General features: G+C 43.9%; 1 protein-coding gene across 5 annotated transcripts in view; it reads left to right on the forward strand.

The window, feature by feature from the left end:
- The window catches only part of CHD5 (chromodomain helicase DNA binding protein 5), a 201,553-nt gene that overhangs the window by 27,768 nt on the left and 153,955 nt on the right, over nucleotides 1-19,830 (forward strand). For all 5 annotated transcript variants that reach the window (XM_040326540.1, XM_040326536.1, XM_040326537.1 and 2 more), the window contains exon 2: nucleotides 1,204-1,346. In XM_040326540.1, coding sequence (XP_040182474.1) covers nucleotides 1,204-1,346 — 143 coding nt within the window. The remainder of the gene's footprint in view (nucleotides 1-1,203; nucleotides 1,347-19,830) is intronic.

Here is a 19,830-nt window from a genome sequence, read left to right on the forward strand (position 1 = left end):
AGGGGGGGCAACACTTTTTTTTTTTTTTTTTTTATAAGCGTGCCGCTGATTGCCATGGTTTTCCTTCCCTAGGAACCTTAATGATCCAGATGTCATCTTATCCCTGAATTGAGCAGAACAGGTTCCCAGCGCGGCACTGATGGTGTGACACTCATAAGTGGCACTGATGGGCATTCATGGGTGGCACTTATGGGTGGGCACTGATGGGTACTGTGAGGCATGTATCAACGGCACAGTGAGGTGAGGCGAGGCATGACTAGTAGGAAGGGGGTCGTCTTATATGGTGAGTATATCCCAAAACCAACATTTTACCTGGAAAATTAGGGGGTCGTCTTATACGCCGGCAAATACGGTTATATTTTTGGGGGGTATTTATTAGCAAAAAGTAAAAATATAGATTTTTTTTCGAAATTGTCGCTCTATTTTTGTTTATAGCGCAAAAAAATAAAAACCGTAGAGATGATCAAATACCACCAAAAGAAAGCTCTATTTGTGGGGGAAAAAAAGGATGCCAATTCAATTTCACATCGCACGACCGCGCAATTGTCAGTTAAAGCGACGCAGTGGCAAATCGCAAAAAGGGGCCCGGTCCTTTAGCTGCCTATTGGTCCGGGGCTGAAGCGGTTAAACTCAAGAAGAACATAATGTAGAAATTGATTCTGCGGACAATGAGTACATAATGGAAAAGAGAAAAGTTTTCCCGTTGCCCTGAGCAACCTCGCGACGCTTTTATCTTCTGAGCTGTGATTGGCTGTTGAAGAGGGGGGGCAACACTTTTTTTTTTTTTTTTTTTATAAGCGTGCCGCTGATTGCCATGGTTTTCCTTCCCTAGGAACCTTAATGATCCAGATGTCATCTTATCCCTGAATTGAGCAGAACAGGTTCCCAGCGCGGGGGGGGGGGGGGGGGGGGGGGGGAGTAATGGAATTCTGAGGGTTGCAGATGATTAGGAGGCAGGAGATCTATTTTGCATTTTGTGTTACTGTCTGATGGCGCTGACCTTTGTTTGTGATCTAGCAGCAGCCGTGAAAAGTCATTGGTGTTTAAATTCAGAACAAGGGAGGGGTGGGGGGGGGTCAATACATTTTCAATCCTCACCTTCTCCTCCCGCTGCTATAACATTTGTAATATGTGCGAGGAACACGCGGAAAATAGATTGGGAGAAAGCGACTAACGCCGCCGTCTTCTATCTGTTCTTCACAGACGAGGAAGAAAGAGGAATGGAAGAGCCGGAGATAGAGGAGGAGGAATTCTTCCCCGAGGAACAGGTCCCCGCTCCGAGGAGGAAGAAACCCAAAAAATACAAAGAGATCAAGGCGACCAAGACAAAGAGGAGGAAAAAAGAGGTGAGACCTGATTTATCATTTCTGCTCTGATTAGGATAATGTGTTGTTTCTGTGTCTGGAGGAGATTTCCCAGCCAAAGTCATGTAGGCGGCTCGGCGTGGCCCCTCGCTGATTTCTTCCTCTTCATACAAACGTCTTCGTAATTTTGTTTTTAAGGGCCCCGTTCACACCAGATGCAGTTCCAGGCGCTTTTTTTTTTTTTTGCAGTAAAAATGCATGCACAGTGTTTCCCATGTATTCCAATGGCTCTAGTTCACACCATGCGGTCAGTTTCCGGTCAGTTTCACACCATGCAATCAGTTTCCGGTCAGTTTCACACCATGCAGTCAGTTTCCGGTCAGTTTCACACCATGCAGTCAGTTTCCAGTCAGTTTCACACCATGCAGTCAGTTTCCGGTCAGTTTCACACCATGCAATAAGTTTCCGGTCAGTTTCACACCATGCAGTCAGTTTCCGGTCAGTTTCACACCATGCAATAAGTTTCCGGTCAGTTTCACACCATGCAATCAGTTTCCGGTCAGTTTCACACCATGCAATAAGTTTCCGGTCAGTTTCACACCATGCAATCAGTTTCCGGTCAGTTTCACACCATGCAATAAGTTTCCGGTCAGTTTCACACCATGCAGTCAGTTTCACACCATGCAATCAGTTTCCGGTCAGTTTCACACCATGCAATAAGTTTCCGGTCAGTTTCACACCATGCAATCAGTTTCCGGTCAGTTTCACACCATGCAGTCAGTTTCCGGTCAGTTTCACACCATGCAATCAGTTTCCGGTCAGTTTCACACCATGCAGTCAGTTTCCGGTCAGTTTCACACCATGCAATCAGTTTCCGGTCAGTTTCACACCATGCAGTCAGTTTCCGGTCAGTTTCACACCATGCAATCAGTTTCCGGTCAGTTTCACACCATGCAGTCAGTTTCCGGTCAGTTTCACACCATGCAATAAGTTTCCGGTCAGTTTCACACCATGCAATCAGTTTCCGGTCAGTTTCACACCATGCAGTCAGTTTCCGGTCAGTTTCACACCATGCAATCAGTTTCCGGTCAGTTTCACACCATGCAATAAGTTTCCGGTCAGTTTCACACCATGCAGTCAGTTTCCGGTCAGTTTCACACCATGCAATCAGTTTCCGGTCAGTTTCACACCATGCAGTCAGTTTCCGGTCAGTTTCACACCATGCAATCAGTTTCCGGTCAATTTCACACCATGCAATCAGTTTCCGGTCAGTTTCACACCATGCAGTCAGTTTCCGGTCAGTTTCACACCATGCAATCAGTTTCCGGTCAGTTTCACACCATGCAGTCAGTTTCACACCATGCAGTCAGTTTCCAGTCAGTTTCACACCATGCAGTCAGTTTCCAGTCAGTTTCACACCATGCAGTCAGTTTCCAGTCAGTTTCACACCATGCAGTCAGTTTCCAGTCAGTTTCACACCATGCAGTCAGTTTCACACCATGGAGTCAGTTTCCGGTCAGTTTCACACCATGCAGTCAGTTTCACACCATGCAGTCAGTTTCTGCACATGGGTGTGAACTAGAGCCAACTAGAGCCATTAGGCTGCATTCACACCTGAACGCGGCGTTTTGTCCTGCGATTTGCCGCGACAAAACGCAGCGTTTTTTAGCCTACAATACGCCGGAGAGGTGATTAACATTGTCGGCTATGCCGAACGCCGAAGCCGCCTGGGAAAAAGGGTCCGGGACTTATTTTGAGCTTCAGGTGTTCGGCGTGGAGATGTGAACCATCTCCATAGCCGACAATGTTAATCACCCCTCCAGCGTATTTCAGCGTCGGGCGTAAAAACGCCTAGGTGTGAATGGAGCCTTAGAATACATGGAAAACACTGTGCATGCATTTTTAGGCTCGATTCACACCTATGCATGTTGATTTTGAGCGTTTTTGCAGTGCTTTTTGCGGTGCTTACTGCGTGTTTCGACATGCGATTTTACTGTGATTTGCGTTTTTTTAATTGTTATTTATTACCGTATATACTCGAGTATAAGCCGAGTTTTTCAGCACATTTTTTTTTATGCTGAAAATGCCCACCCCCTCGGCTTATACTCGAGTCACCTTTTCGTGCCTGATCTCTCGGACTTTGGGGACCCGGTGCCGGTAGGCCGTAGGTAGCCCCCACTCTTCCTCTACAAGTGTGCAAAGTTTGTTATCCGGGGGACCTACAGCCGGGGAGCACCGATTTTTCAAAGCCGGGCACCCCGCCCACAATTTTTTTTATCACCAGCCGCCACTGCTGTCAGTACTTGTAGTTTTCACATTCAAAGAACTCTATGAATGAATGATGGGGCCGGGTGGGGGAAGAAGATCCCCCGCTCACTGTGTCAAAGTGAGGGGGGGGGGGGTAGCTGCATCTGTTACACCCAGGATATGGTTGTAACTTGTAACATGTTACGAAAGGTGAACTTACCCTTTAACCACTTCAGTCCCGGACCAAAATGCAGGTAAAGGACCCGGCCAGTTTTTGCGATTCGGCACTGTGTCGCTTTAACTGACAATTGCGCAGTTGTGCGACGTGGCTCCCAAACAAAATTGGCGTCCTTTTTCCCCCACAAATAGAGCTTTCTTTTGGTGGTATTTGATCACATCTGCGGTTTTTATTTTTTGCGCTATAAACAAAAATAGAGCGACAATTTTGAAAAAAATTCAATATTTTTTACTTATTGTTTTAATAAATATCCCCCAAAAATATATTAAAAAAAAAAAAATTTCCTCAGTTTATTCCGATACGTATTCTACATATTTTTGGTAAAAAAATCTCAATAAACGTTTATCGGTTGGTTTGCGCAAAATTTATAGCGTATACAAAATAGGGGATAGTTTTATTGCATTTTTATAAAAAAAAAAAAATGTTTTATTACTAATGTCGGCGATCTTCGATTTTTTTTTTCGTGACTGCGACATTATGGCGGACACTTCGGACAAATTTGACATTTTTGGGACCATTGTCATTTTCACAGCAAAAAATGCTTTTAAAATGCACTGATTACTGTGAAAATGACAATTGCAGTTTGGGAGTTAACCACAAGGGGGCGCTGAAGGGGTTATGTATGACCTCATATGTGTTTCTAACTGTAGGGGGGCGGGGCTGTAGATGTGACGTCATTGAGCGTGTTTCCCTATAACAGGGAACACACGATCAATGACGGCGCCACAGTGAAGAACGGGGAAGGTGTGTTTACACACGGCTCTCCCCGTTCTTCAGCTCCGGGGACCGATCACGGGACTCCAGCGGTGATCCGGTCACGGAGCTTCGGACCGGGTCGCAGGAGCGACCCACAGCTGGGCACTTAAAGAGGACGTGCCTGTACGTGCTTGTGCCCAGCCGTGCCATTCTGCCGACGTATATGTGCAGGAGGCGGTCCTTAAGTAGTTAACCGCGTTACTTGTAAAGCGCGGTTCCACTGTGGATGCATTCAGGTGGGTCAAGTGCTTGGGGTTCATTCATTTTAATGGCCAGAATAATAATATATTCTGGCCATTGAAACGAATGAAAGATAAATGCGCTGCCGCCTAGCATACTTTGTTCTAACAGTCCGACGCTCACAAAGTCCCTCTCCAGCATCTTCTTCCTGGGGTCTTCTAGGTGTCGGTCTTTGGCTGTTTTGATTGGCCAGCACATGCGCAGTAGAGTGTACATTCAGCAGCGAATTGTAGATATACGGGTCAGTATACTGTATTGCAGAACAAGCCTGACCGCTCGCAATTTGTTATATTGTACATTAACCACTTAAGGACCGCCTAACGCCGATATACGTCGGTAGAATGGCACGGCTGGGCACAATCACGTACCTGTACGTGATTGTTGAATGCCCAGCCGTGGGTCGCGGGCGTGCGCCCGCGACCCGGTCCGAAGCTTCGTGGCCGCGGGACTCGCGGACCCGATCGCCTCTGGAGCCCCGCGATCGGTCCCCGGAGCTGAAGAACGAGGAGAGGTGAGTGTAAACACACCTTCCCCGTTCTTCACTGTGGCGGCGTCATTGATCGTGTGTTATCTAATATAGGGAAGCACAATCAATGATGTCACACCTACAGCCACACCCCCCTACAGTTAGAAACACAGATGAGGTCACACTTAACCCCTTCAGCGCCCCCTTGTGGTTAACTCCCAAACTGCAATTGTCATTTTCACAGTAATCAGTGCATTTTTAATGCATTTTTTGCTGTGAAAATTACAATGGTCCCAAAAATGCGTCAAAATTGTCCGAAGTGTCCGCCATAATGTTGCAGTCACGAAAAAAATCACTGATCGCCGCCATTAGTAGTAAAAAAAAAAAAAAATGCAATAAAACTATCCCCTATTTTGTAAACACTATAAATTTTGCGCAAACCAACCGATAAACACTTATTGCGATTTGTATTACCAAATATATGTAGAAGAATACGTATCGGCCTAAACTGAGGAAAAAAATTGTTTTTTTATAAATTTTTGGGTGATATTTATTATAGCAAAAAGTAAAAAATATTGAATTTTTTTCAAAATTGTCGCTCTATTTTTGTTTATAGCGCAAAAAATAAAAACCGCAGAGGTGATCAAATACCACTTCAAGAAAGCTCTATTTGTGGGGAAAAAAGGACGCCAATTTTGTTTGGGAGCCACGTCGCACGGCCGCGCAATTGTCAGTTAAAGCGACGCAGTGCCGAATCGCAAAAAGGGGCCTGGTCCTTTAGCTGCATTTTGGTCTGGGTCTTAAGTGGTTAAGGCCGGGTTCACACTAGTGCGATGTGAGAACATTTCGATTCCACTGCGGCTTCCCGGAATCGCACCCGACTCGCACGGCACTTCACACTGCCATATATGAACTGCTGGGGAGTGTCATACAACATTAACGACACCCCCCCATTTCAGCTCGCATATTGCACTGCGAACTGACAATTTGGACATGAATCGGATCGCATGAGTGTGAACACCCATGCGATCCGATTCTGGTGCGCACCAAAAAAAAAGGGTCCTGAAATCGCATTGCACGTACATTGCATGCGATTTGCACTGCGGTGCGAATCATGTGCAATATCGCACAGCGCACCGGTGTGAACCCAGCCTTAGTCCCCCCCGTTCACACCGGAGTGACAGGTCAAATCGCATGAGAAGTCGCACTCTATTATTGGCAATGGCATTGTTCAAATCAGTGCAACAGCAACTTTACGGTGCCACGACTATTTGAAAACGTAGTTCCTGCACTGATTTTCGTGATTTTCGGGTAGGGTGACCACATTTCCAAACTACCATTCAGGGACACCCTCCCTTCCCAAAAATCAGCTTGTGGTGTAACGAATCACAGCACAGTGATTGGACACAAGAGGCGGGATTTATGATTTCTCCAATCACAAGCCGGGGGGGCGGGGATTGTGCTCCTCCAGACATTCCCGGCCAGGGCAAGTACTGTCAGTGAGTAAAGCGGTGATGTGGCGGCCATTTTTGGGGGCATCAGATTGGCCCGGGGGGTGGCTGTGTCACTTTCATTCTGGGACACTGTATTGTCCTGGAATGAATGTGTCCGGGACAGACCAGCAAAATGCGGGACTGTCCCGGGCAATCCGGGACACGTGGTCACCCTATTTTCGGGTGCGGATTGCATGGCCATCTATGCATGAAGCCGCGCTGATGTCTTCCAAGTTGCACCGACATGCGGCTTTGAATTTGTGTGATTTCAGATTGCATCACACAATTCAAAGCCACATTCGATGTGAACGAGGGCTGAGTCCCACTTTAACATGCCTTTTCCTGCACTGTGTCCCGGGAAAGGGGTGAAGGAAAGCATTGAGGGCGGGGAGGGAGGGGGGGGGCAGCATGTGTACATCTCCAGTTGCTACCTCTGCAAGCTAAAGGGGGTAGTAGTTTGGGGGGGGGGGGGGGGGGGTGAAGCACAGCTCAACTATGGGGCTGCCCCTCCAACTGCTCGTGTCCACACAGGGTGCTGCTTATCCGCAATTATTTCCAAATGTCCTCTATAACAGAAAATATATATTTTTTTTTTTAGTTTATATCGCTTTAAATCAGTGTTTCTCAATTCCAGTCCTCAGGCCCCCCCAACAGGTCAGGTTTTCAGGATTTCCCTCAGATGAAAAGGCTGTGGTGATTACTAAGGCAGTGAAACTGATCAAATCACCTGTGCAAAATAATGGAAATCCTGAAAACCTGACCTGTTGGGGGGGCCGGAGGACTGGAATTGAGAAACACTGATTTAAATGCACCAGAAAGGGAAACGCCCATAATCCAAAACTCCTCCTCCCCAATGTAGGATCAGGCTACCGAGTGTCAAATCAGCACCTTCCTTTCCAGAGTAGAGGAATTCCCGGGATTTCCTTGTAAAATCCCAAATCTCATCTTTTTCCTGGGCTGAGGATTCCAAATCCATCGGTAACATTTTCACAGAGATTTGATAGAGGATGAGAACGGGCCTGCAGTCATGTGACTTGTGTATGGCATACTGTGTGTGTGTGTATATATATATATATATATATAACCAGGAGCTTCCAGAATAACTGCTGCAGGTTTGAGGGGTATGTTATAAATTGTTGTTATTTTGTCATGTTGCTGTTTTGGATTTTAATGTTTTATTTTATTGTTTGCTGCAACAGTTGTATGTGTATATATATATATATATATGTGTGTGTGTGTATATACAAAAAAATATAAATATAAAAAAAAAAAGGGACAGATTTGAACTAAAATACAGTTTATATATATTACTGTATTTTAATTCAATGACAGATTTTAACTAAAATACGGTGTTATATAATATAATATAAAACTGTATTTTAGTTAAAATCTGTCTTTTTTTTTTTTTTTGTGTGTGTGTTTTTAGTATAGTGAATGTTTTTGAATCCAGCAATTTTATTCCTTATTTGCTCTATGTTGCATTCAAGTAGGTAAAAGAAAGCAGAGCTGAGTTAATTTTAAAAAAAAGGGTGTTGTTGACTTGATTCTTAACCACTTAACCCCTGGACCAATATGCAGGTAAAGGACCGGGCCCCTTTATGCGATCCGGCACTGCGTCGCTTTAACTGACTAACTTGAAAAAAATGCAATATTTTTTTTTTCCTTTTTTCTATAATAAATATCCCTCAAAAATATATAAAAAATACTTTTTTTTTCCTCAGTTTAGTCCGATACGTATTCTTCTACATATTTTCGGTAAAAAAAAAATCTCAATAATAGTTTATTAATTGGTTTGCGCCAAATCTATAGCGTTTAATCTATAGCGTTTATATATATATATATATGACAATTGCGCAGTCATGCTACACTATATCCAATAAAAAGTTATATACATTTTTTTCTTTTTTATCCACAGAACTAGAGCTGTCTTTTGGTGGTATTTGATCACCACTGCGGTTTTTTTTTTGTTTTCGCCATATGACCCCTTTCACAATGGGGCTGAACCTGCGTTTGCGGTAAAGCACCACTCATTTTAGATTTTAGCTTTTTGGCCACTAGCGTGGCGCTTTTATCCCCAAAAAAGGGTAAAAAAATAAAAAACTTTTGTGTTGCAGCGCTTCTGAATCGCTTGCCCATTTATTGTGATGGGCAGGGGTGTTTTAGGGGCGGTGTATACATCGCTTGCAAACCGCCCCAAAGATGCTGCTTGTAGGGCTTTTTCTCTAACGTCCCGCGAGCGCCCTGCCCCCCAGTGTGAAAGCACTGATCCCAATGAATGGGAGACAGTTTTCATGAGGTTTACAGACGCCATTTCTAGCGCCGAAATGCCTGAAAACTTTTTCCATGTGAAAGGGGGTCTTAACAAAAAAAAAATGATAATTTTGAAATAAATATATATATATATATATATATATATATATATATATATATATATATATATATATATATATATATATATATATATTTATTTATTTATATTTATCATTTTTTTTGTATATTTTTTATATATATAATATTATACAAAAATAAATGATAATTTTGAAATATATATATATATATATATATATATATATATATATATATAAACAAAAAAAAAAACAACATTTTTGTTTTACTTTTTGCTATAAAATATATCCAATAAAAACTGTTAAAAAAAAAATCGAAAAATTGGAAGAGAAAGTGACCCATCGCAACCTAGATTTAAGCAATGAAATGCCTTCATCCCGAAATATTTTAACAAGGTATAGGAAGGCATAACGGGACTTTAAATGAGGCATCGCATTGAAAATTGATAAAGTTATATATGTCAATCTGAAAATTGTTTTATTTTAATGTCATAATCCCCAAGATATTTGTAGGCATAATAAAAATAGATATATGGATAATAAATAATTTTTAATATAATCATGAGAAGAATATTAACCACTTGTCCAACGCGCCTATTCTGACACTTCTCTCCTTCATGTAAAAAATCTCATTTTTTTTGCTCGAAAATTAATCAGAACCCCCCAAACATTTTATATATATATATATATATATATATATATATATATATATATATATATATATATATATATATATATATATATATATATATTTTTAGCAGACACTCTAGGGAATAAAATGGCAGTCATTGCAACTTTTTTTTCTCGCACGGTATTTGCGCAATCATTTTTCAAACACCTTTTTCTGGGGGAAAAAAACGGTTTCATGAATTAAAAAATAACAAAACAGTAAAGTTAGCCCAATTTTTTTTGTATAATGTGAAAGATGATGTTACGCCGAGTAAATAGATGCCTAACATGTTACACTTTAAAATTGCGCACACTCATGGAATGGCGCCAAACTTCGGTACTTAAAAATCTCCATAGGTGACGCTTTAACATTTTTTACAGGTTACTATTTTCGAGTTACAGAGATGGTCTAGTGCTAGAATTGTTGCACACGCTCTAACGCACGCAACGATACCTCACATGTGGGGTTTGAACGGCGTTTACATATGTGGGCGGGACTTTCATGCGTGTTCGCTTCTGCGCGCGAGATAACGGGGACAGGGGCATTTTGGAAAAAAAAACAATTTTTATTTTACTTTTTTTTTTTTTTTTTTTTTTTTTTTTTTACACTTTTCTTTTTTACATTTTTTTTTTTATCACCTTTATTCCTATTACAAGGAATGTAATCATCCCTTGTGATAGGAATCAGTGTGACAGGTCCTCTTTATGGAGAGATGCGGGGTCAATAAGACCTTCCCCTCCCCCCACATCTCTCCTCCAGGCTTACAAGCATGAAATCGGTGAAAAAAAAATCACCGATCACATGTCGACAGCCGCGATTGCGGCTTTGTTTACTTCCGGGTACCGGGCGTGACATCATAATGTCGCGCCCGGGCCTCCGACGGTCATAGAGATGACTGGTGACCATCTGACCACCAGTCATCTCTATGCTTTCCAGGCAGCGCCGGCCGATTCGTTCTCCGGGCCCCCGATGACACGGGATGGTGGCGGGAGGGGGGGGGACGTCCCCTCCCGCTGCCTATAAGAACGATCAAGGGGCGGAACCGCCGCTTTGATTGATCTTTTTGCGCACAGAATCGGCGGCTGAAGACGGCGATATCTGAATGATGCCTGTAGCACCCGTGGACAAGTGGTTAATGTCGTAATCCCCAAGATATTTTGTAGGCATAATAAAAATAGATATATGGATAATAAATAATTTTTAATATAATCATGAGAAGAATATTAACATGGTATTTGTAATAATAGATTTCATGCAAACAATTAATCAATAGATATAATAGATACAATTACATGTACAGATAAAATTACAGATCATAGGTAAACAAAATCACATAATAAATATACCGTATGTATTATAATATTTCAACACATTTTGTTTGTGCTGAAAATGTCCCCCTCAGGTTATAATCGAGTTACCTTTTTTGCGCCTGATCTCCTGGACTTTGGGGACACATGTAGCCCCCACTCTTCCTCTACAAGTGTGCAAAGTTTGTTGTCCGGGGGAGCACAAAGTCGGGCACCCCTTCCATAGACTCCCATGTTAAACAGTCATTTCTTCGGTAACTTTGGGGACCCGGTACTGGCCGGCCGTAGGTCCCCTGGACCCAAAACTTGGCACACATGTAGCCCCATGTAGTTCTCCTCTACAAGTTTGGAAAGTTTGTTGTCCGGGGGAACTACAGCCGGGGAGCACCGTTTTTTTTTTTTTTTAAACCGAACCGGACACCCCTTCTATATACTCCCATGTTAAACGTAAGTCTAGTCATGGGCACAGTGAGGCATGCGCATGGACACCCTAGGCTTATACTCGAGTCAATTAGTTTTCCCATTTTTTGGTGGTAAAATTAGGTGCCTCGGCTTATACTCGAGTATATACGGTAAACACATGGGTCTCTATAGGTGGTCGGTAAAATAATGAATTAATCATTAAAGCGGTTGTATAGTCCAAACAAATTTTTTTTGTGCCACCTGTAGCATGCGCGCGGGAGACTTCTTTCCGGCAAGGTCCGGCGTCTGCCCGGCCTTAAGCCGAGAATCCCCTGTGCGCATGCGCCGCTGCATTTAGCGGCTCATTGCAAGGGTAATATCTCCTGAACCGTAAAGGTTTAGGAGCTATTTTTTTTTTACCTACAGGTAAGCCTTATTATAGGCCTTATTATAGGCTTACCTGTAGGTAAAAGTAAAACGAAAAAACTATTCAACCACTTTAATAAATATACTAACTAATAACTAAACATACTCGAGATATACAGATACCAAGTACTGCCAGGTGAAATATAGACTAAGGGCCATGTGGAAATTAGGAATTTTAAATATTTTATGCATGGGATCACTGGAAAGCAGGTGTTTTCCACCCGTATAAATTTGATAAAAATGTATTTGATTTTCCAGTACACTTGTGCATCTTACCCCTGATGATTGGCAGTCAGCCAAGAAACGCGTTGGGTATACAAATAAGGGTGCCTATACAAGTTTATCTCAACCATGAATTTCTTTATTATCAAAGCTACTGTTTGCAGTGCCGTCCTCCATGTTTCAGGCAGGGGGGCGTCTGCAGTGCCGTCCTCCATGTTTCAGGCAGAGGGGCGTCTGCAGTGCCGTCCTCCATGTTTCAGGCAGAGGGGCGTCTGCAGTGCCGTCCTCCATGTTTCAGGCAGAGGGGCGTCTGCAGTGCCGTCCTCCATGTTTCAGGCAGAGAGGCGTCTGTAGTGCCGTCCTCCATGTTTCAGGCAGAGGGGCGTCTGCAGTGCCGTCCTCCATGTTTGGGTCAGGACATTCTCCATACCTTCCACTATGTATTGGTCAGAAGGCATTCTGCAGTGCAGTCCTCCATGTTTCGTTCAGAAGGGCGTCCACAGTGCCATCTATGTTTCGGCAGAGGACCGTCCACAGTGCCATCCAACATGTTTTGGTCAGAAAGGCATCCACAGTGCTGTCCTCCATGTTTGGGTCAGAAGGACGATCTCAGTGCTGACCTCCATGTTTGGGTCAGAAGGCCCTCCACAGTGACGTCCTCCATGTTTCTGTCAAAAGGACGTCCTCAGTGCCACCCACCATGTATTGGTCAGAAGACCCTCTGCAGTGCCGTCCTCCATGTTTCATTCAGAAGGACATCCGTAGTGTTGTCCTCCATGTTTCGTTCAGAAGGACGTCCGCAGTGTTGTCCTCCATGTTTCGTTCAGAAGGACGTCCGCAGTGTTGTCCTCCATGTTTCGTTCAAAAGGATGTCCGCAGTGTTGTCCTCTGTTTCGGGCAGAGGGACGTCCAACCCGCTACTAGCAAGGGGGACCTAATAAAGGGGGTACAACCCGCTACTAGCAAGGGAGACCTAATAAAGGGGGTCCAACCCGCTACTAGCAAAGGGGACCTAATAAAGGGGGTCCAACCCGCTACTAGCAAAGGGGACCTAATAAAGGAGGTCCAACCCGCTACTAGCAAGGTGGACCTAATAAAGGGGATCCAACCCGCTACTAGCAAGGGGGACCTAATAAAGGGGGTACAACCCGCTACTAGCAAGGGAGACCTAATAAAGGGGGTCCAACCCGCTACTAGCAAAGGGGACCTAATAAAGGGGGTCCAACCCGCTACTAGCAAAGGGGACCTAATAAAGGAGGTCCAACCCGCTACTAGCAAGGTGGACCTAATAAAGGGGATCCAACCCGCTACTAGCAAGGGGGACCTAATAAAGGGGGTCCAACCCACTACTAGCAAGGGGGACCCAATAAAGGGGCTCCAACCCGCTACTAGCAAGGGGGACCTAATAAAGGGGGTCCAACCCACTACTAGCAAGGGGGACCTAATAAAGGGGGTCCAAACCCTCTACTAGCAAGGGGGGCCTAATAAAGGGGGTCCAACCCGCTACTAGCAAGGGGGACCTAATAAAGGGGGTCCAAACCCTCTACTAGCAAGGGGGACCTAATAAAGGGGGTCCAACCCGCTACTAGCAAGGGGGACCTAATAAAGTGTCCGGTGAGTGTAATTTAGGACAAAAAACATCTTCCCTGACATCCTCGCCTTTTTCAAATGAATTGTTCAACCATATTATATTATAAAGTAGCCGTTCTTTTTTATAATATTAACCCTACTTTTTTTTTTTTTTTTTTTTTTTTTTTATTTCCTGGACTTCTGTATAAAAAAAACACAGCTGCATCTCGGTTGCTATGGCAACACAGACTCTTCACCGCCCCATAATATTTATAGCTTGGTCCCACCACTGATTCCTGACCTATTAAATCAAACTTGTTCTCCTCGTTATGAAAAACAATGAAGTCACTTAATTGTCCTCCTGAAGATGGGCGGCACACGGCCAACGAGTCCGGCCAACGAGTCCGGCCAAGGAGTCCGGCCAGACCTGCCAAATCCCCGATCAATGCTCAGGTCGTCCTCTGTGCGGAAATATTGATTTGTATTTTGGAGAAGCGCGGTTAACAAAAAAGAGACTAAAAATTATTTGTTTCTACTTGACGCGGTGGGGGAGGGGGGGGGCCCAATTTATCATCCTGTAATGGTAGGATTGTCTCGGACAGACTGTTGCCCGTAGTAACCAATCATCAGACTTTTCTTTGGCGGTATGGTTGTATGAAGGATATGAATATTGGCTGCTCTGGGTAGTATAGACCAGGAGACTCCACACTTTTCAATACAAGGGCCACATTTATTTTTCAGTCCATCACGGGTCCAGAATAAATCCCCATCAGGGTCCTCCTTGCATTTTGGTTCCTATCAGAGGCCTGCTTTACATCAGGGTCCCTATCAGAGTCCTGTCTTCAGAGTACCCCATACATCAGGGACCCCATCAGAGTCCCTCTTAGCAGGGTCCTAGTCAGAGTTCCCCTTAGGAGCAGGGTCCCTATCAGAGTCCTGTCTTAATTCAGAGTACCCCATACATCAGGGTCCCCATCAGAGTCCTGTCTTCATTCAGAGTACCCCATACATCAGGGACCCCATCAGAGTCCCTCTTAGCAGGGTCCTAGCCAGAGTTCCCCTTAGGAGCAGGGTCCCCATCAGAGTCATGTCTTCAATCAGACCCCCCCCCCCCCCCACTATACATCAGGGTCCCTATCAGAGTCCTGTCTTAATTCAGAGTACCCCATACATCAGGGACCCCATCAGAGTCCTGTCTTAATTCAGAGTACCCCATACATCAGGGACCCCATCAGAGTCCCTCTTAGCAGGGTCCTAGTCAGAGTTCCCCTTAGGAGCAGGGTCCCCATCAGAGTCTTGTCTTCAATCAGAACCCCCCCACACTATACATCAGGGTCTCCAGAGCCCCCCTCCCATAAATCAGGGTTCCCCTAGGAGCAAGACCCCTATCAGTCTTGTCTTAAGTCATTGTCCCCCTCCCTTAGGAACAGGGTCCCCATCTGAACCCCTCTTAGGAGCAGGGTCCCCATCTGAACCCCTCTTAGGAGCAGGGTCCCCATTAGAGCCCCCTTACATAAGAGTATGAAAGTATGCCTTGGGAGTCCCCCATACATCATTGTCCCGCCTTAAGAGCGGGGTCCCCATGAGAGTCCCCTTACATAAGAGTATGCCTTGGGAGTCCCCCATACATCATTGTCACGCCTTAAGAGCGGGGTCCCCATGAGAGTCCCGTCTTAAGAGCAGGGTCCCCATGAGAGTCCTGTCTTAAGAGCGGGGTCCCCATGAGAGGGGGGCGGAGTTCATCTTTATTGGCAAAACCACCAGGTGAAAATAGAGGTGAAAAGCCTAAAAAACAAAACTAATGTAGCCACCACATATAATTTGTGATATGTTACATTTTTGCTTTGTGTGTGTGAGTGTGTATATATTTAGGGTTGTCCCGAGTATTTGTACTCCCACAAATCATAGCTATGATTGAACACTAGGAATAGTATGAAACGCGTCAGCTGGCCAGTTTGCTGTTTTGCTGTGGCTTGTAGTGTTCTCCTATTTTAATAAAGGCAACGTTTGTTCAGCGTGCGACTGTCCAGAAATACATTTTCTTATTCCTGTCTTTAAAAAAGTGGTATCGGGGCAACTATATACCGTATATACTCGAGTATAAGCCGAGTTTTTCAGCACCTTTGGTGCTGAAAATGCCCCCCTCGGCTTATACTCGAGTCACCTTTTTGCACCTGATCTCCCGGATTTTGGGGACACAGTACTGGCCCACCGTAGGTCCCCTGGACTCGGCACACATGTAGCCCCACTCTTCCTCCTATAAGTGTGCAAAGTTTGTTGTCCGGGGGACCTACGGCCGGGGAGCACTGTTTTTTTTTTTTTTTTTTTTTCAAAGCCGAGCACCCCTTCCATAGACTCCCATGTTAAACGTCAGTCTAGGCATGGGCACAGTGAGGCATGGGCACAGTGAGGCATGGGCACAGTGAGGCATGCCGATGGACACCCTAGGCTTATACTCGAGTCAATACGGTTTCCCATTTTTTTGTGGTAAAATTGGGGGCCATATTCACAGTGGAGATACGACGGAGTATCTCAGATACTCCGTCGTATCTCTCAGAGTATCTATGCGGCTGATTCATAGAATCAGTTACGCATAGATATCCCTAGGATCCAACAGGTGTAATTGTTTTACACTGTCGGATCTTAGGATGCAGTACCGCGGCCGCCGCTGGGGGGAGTTCGCGTCGTAAACCAGCGTCGGGTATGCAAATTAGGAGTTACGGCCGATCCACAACGTTTTTTCGCGTTCGCTACGTCACCGCTAGTCTAGTTTCCCGTCGCAAAGTTAGTCGTCGTTTTGGGTGCCCTAACTTTAGTCAGCAAACGTATTGCTGTCTAAAGTATGGCCGTCGTTCCTGCGTCGAAATTTAAAATTTCACTTTGTTTGCGTAACACGTCCGGGAATACGGAAGTACGCTACCCGCGTCGCCGTTCGAAAAAATGACGTCACTTCGCGCAAAGCACGGCGGGAGTTACGAAACGGAGCATGCGCAGTAGGTTCGGCGCGCGCCTAATTTAAATTGTACCCGCCCATTCGATTTGGACCGCCTTGCGCCGGACATATTTACGATACACCGCCGCAAGTTTCCAGGTAAGTGCTTTGTGGATCGGGCACTAAAACTGAAAACTTGCGGCGGTGTAACGTAAACGGGTTACGTTACACGGCCGCATTTGTACGAGAATCTGGCCCTAGGTGCCTAGGCTTATATTCGGATCGGCTTATATTTGAGTATATACGGTGTATGTGTGTGTAATATATATATATATATTGTGTGTACACACACACAGTCTATTCAATATAAAACACAAAAGCTGCCACTGACAGGTGCCAAGGGGAGGTGCTTTTTGATCACCCCAGTCACATGATCAGGAACTCCACCCCCTCCACCGCCTCCTGCACATATACGTCGGCAGAATGGCACGGCTGGGCACAAGCACGTACAGGTACGTCCCCTTTAAGTGCCCATCCGTGGGTTGCGGGCGCGTGCCCACGACCCGGTCCGAAGCTCCGTAACCGCTGCCCCAATCGCCGCCGGAGTCCCGCGATCGGTCCCCGGAGCTGAAGAACGGGGAGAGCCGTGTGTAAACACAGCTTCCCCATTCTTCATCGTGGTGCCGTCATCGATCGTGTGATCCCTTTTATAGGGAAACACAATCTATGACGTCACACGTACAGCCACACCCCCCTACAGTTAGAAACACATATGAGGTCACACATAACCCCTTCAGCGCCCCCTAGTGGTTAACTCCTAAACTGCAATTGTCATTTTCACAGTAAACAATCAATTTTTATAGCATTTTTTGCTGTGAAAATGACAATGGTCCCAAAAATTTGTCAAAATTGTCCGATGTGTCCGCCATAATGTCGCAGTCACGAAAAAAATCGCTGATCGCCGCCATTAGTAGTAAAAAAAAAAAAAAAAAAATAGTACAAATGCAATAAAACTATCCCCTATTTTGTAAACGCTATACATTTTGCGCAAACCAAACGATAAACGCTTATTGCTTTTTTTTTTTTTTTTTACCAAAAATAGGTGGAAGAATACGTATCGGCCTAAACTGAGAATTTTTTTTTTATATATATATATATTTTTTTGGGGGGGGATATTTATTATAGCAAAAATTAAGAAATATTGAATTTTTTTCAAAATTGTCGCTCTATTTTTGTTTATAGCGCAAAAAATAAAAACCGCAGAGGTGATCAAATACCACCAAAAGAAATCTCTGTGTGGGGAAAAAAGGACGTCAATTTTGTTTGGGAGCCACGTCGCACGACCGCGCAATTGTCAGTTAAAGTGACGCAGTGCCGAATCGCAAAAACTGGCCGGGTCCTTTACCTGCCTAAAGGTCCGGGTCTTAAGTGGTTAAGTAGCTATAAATAGAAGAATAAATAAAATCTTTCTCCTTTTTTATGTTTCTTCTCATCTCCCTAATATGTCACATATCAATCCCTGAATGTTACTAAAACCTTTTTCTATGCAGACCGGCTTGTACTTTGGGGTCAGAGAGTCCCTTTAAACTTTACCTTTTGGCTATATTCATGTCTTTTATGTGTTTTATACCGACCGTCCTCTGCGAGATAAACAATCGTTTACCAGTGATGTGTCTATAAATGATCTGATTGATGAGTCGGCCTTCTGCTATATCTTCCACCCGATCTATGGAGATGTACAACGTTTTCCAGTAAGGGATGCATTGACTGCAATGCAGTATCTCATTTACAATTTTCCCCTTGTGGCAAAACACGGCGTTCCCAGTACACAGGACAGACCGAGCCTTCCTCCAGTTCAGAGTCATGATGGGAGAACTTTTGTATCAGCTGGGGGAAGGCAACATTGTGTATGTGTGTGGGTGTATAAAATATATAAATATATATATATATATATATATATATATATATATATATATATATATATATATATATATATATATATATATATATATATATATATATATATATATATATATATATATATATTATACATACATACATACATACATACAAATAAATACAGTATAAGCAGGGCCGCCATCAGGAATTATGGGGGCCCCTTACACAGCTTCAGGCATGGGCCCCCTGGAGCAGAGAACCGGGAGGGGGGGGGAGTGCTGCTGTCTGAAATTGAGAAGCAGGGGGGGGGGGGGCTTTACAAAAAAAAGAAGAAATTAAGAAATAAAGAAAAATATATATAAAAAAAGGGGGGTAGCCATCCGGGGACCTCTGGGCCCTATAATAAAAAAATAAATAAAAAATATATATAAACAAAAATAAAAAAAGGGGGCTTGCCACATGGGGCCCTGGGGACCTCCTGAGCCCTTTAATAAAAAAAATATATATATATATATATATATATATATATATATATATATAAAAAGGGGGGTTGCCATCCGGGGCCCTTTGGGCCCTTTAATAATAATAATAATAATAATAATAATAATAATAATAATAATAATAATAATAATAAAATATAAGAAATAAATAAAATATATAATTTTTTTTTTTTTTTTTTTTTTTAATAAAAAAAGGGGGGTTTTCATCCGGGCCCTGGGGATCTCCAGGCACCTGGGGACCCCCGTACACCTAAAAAAATTGGCCCTTTAATAAAAAATAAAATGAAAATATATTAGAAAAAATATATTTTTTTTATAAAAAAAAAAAAAAAAAAAGGGGCCATCCGGGGCCCGGGGGACCTCTGGACCTCTAAAAAAAAAAAAAAAAATTGGCCCTTTAATAATAAAAAATAAAATAAAAATATATTAAAAAAATATATAAAGCCCATAAAGGAGGTGTAACTCAGCAGCATCCATGCAAAGGGCTGCACCAGGGAACACAAGCCGATGTATTTTACGTAGTTTACGTAGTACGTGAATAGGGCTGGGCGTAGGTTACGTTCATGCCGTAGGCAGTGATCCGGCGTATCTTAGGGAGTAGTTCAGACGTGATTCTGAGCATGCGCACTGGGATGCGTCCACGGGATGGCGCATGCGCCGTTCGTTATACGTATCTTTCTGGCGCTCGGCCCATCATTTGCATGGGGTCACGCCTCATTTGCATGTCTCACGCCCACTTCCACCTACGCCGGCTTACGCCTAGGAAACCCAGCACAGTTTTGGCAGCACTGGCTTTGTGAATTCAGTGCTTGCC

This window comes from Rana temporaria, chromosome 10 (genome assembly GCF_905171775.1).
Source record: "Rana temporaria chromosome 10, aRanTem1.1, whole genome shotgun sequence".
NCBI classification, from domain to species: Eukaryota; Metazoa; Chordata; class Amphibia; order Anura; family Ranidae; genus Rana; species Rana temporaria.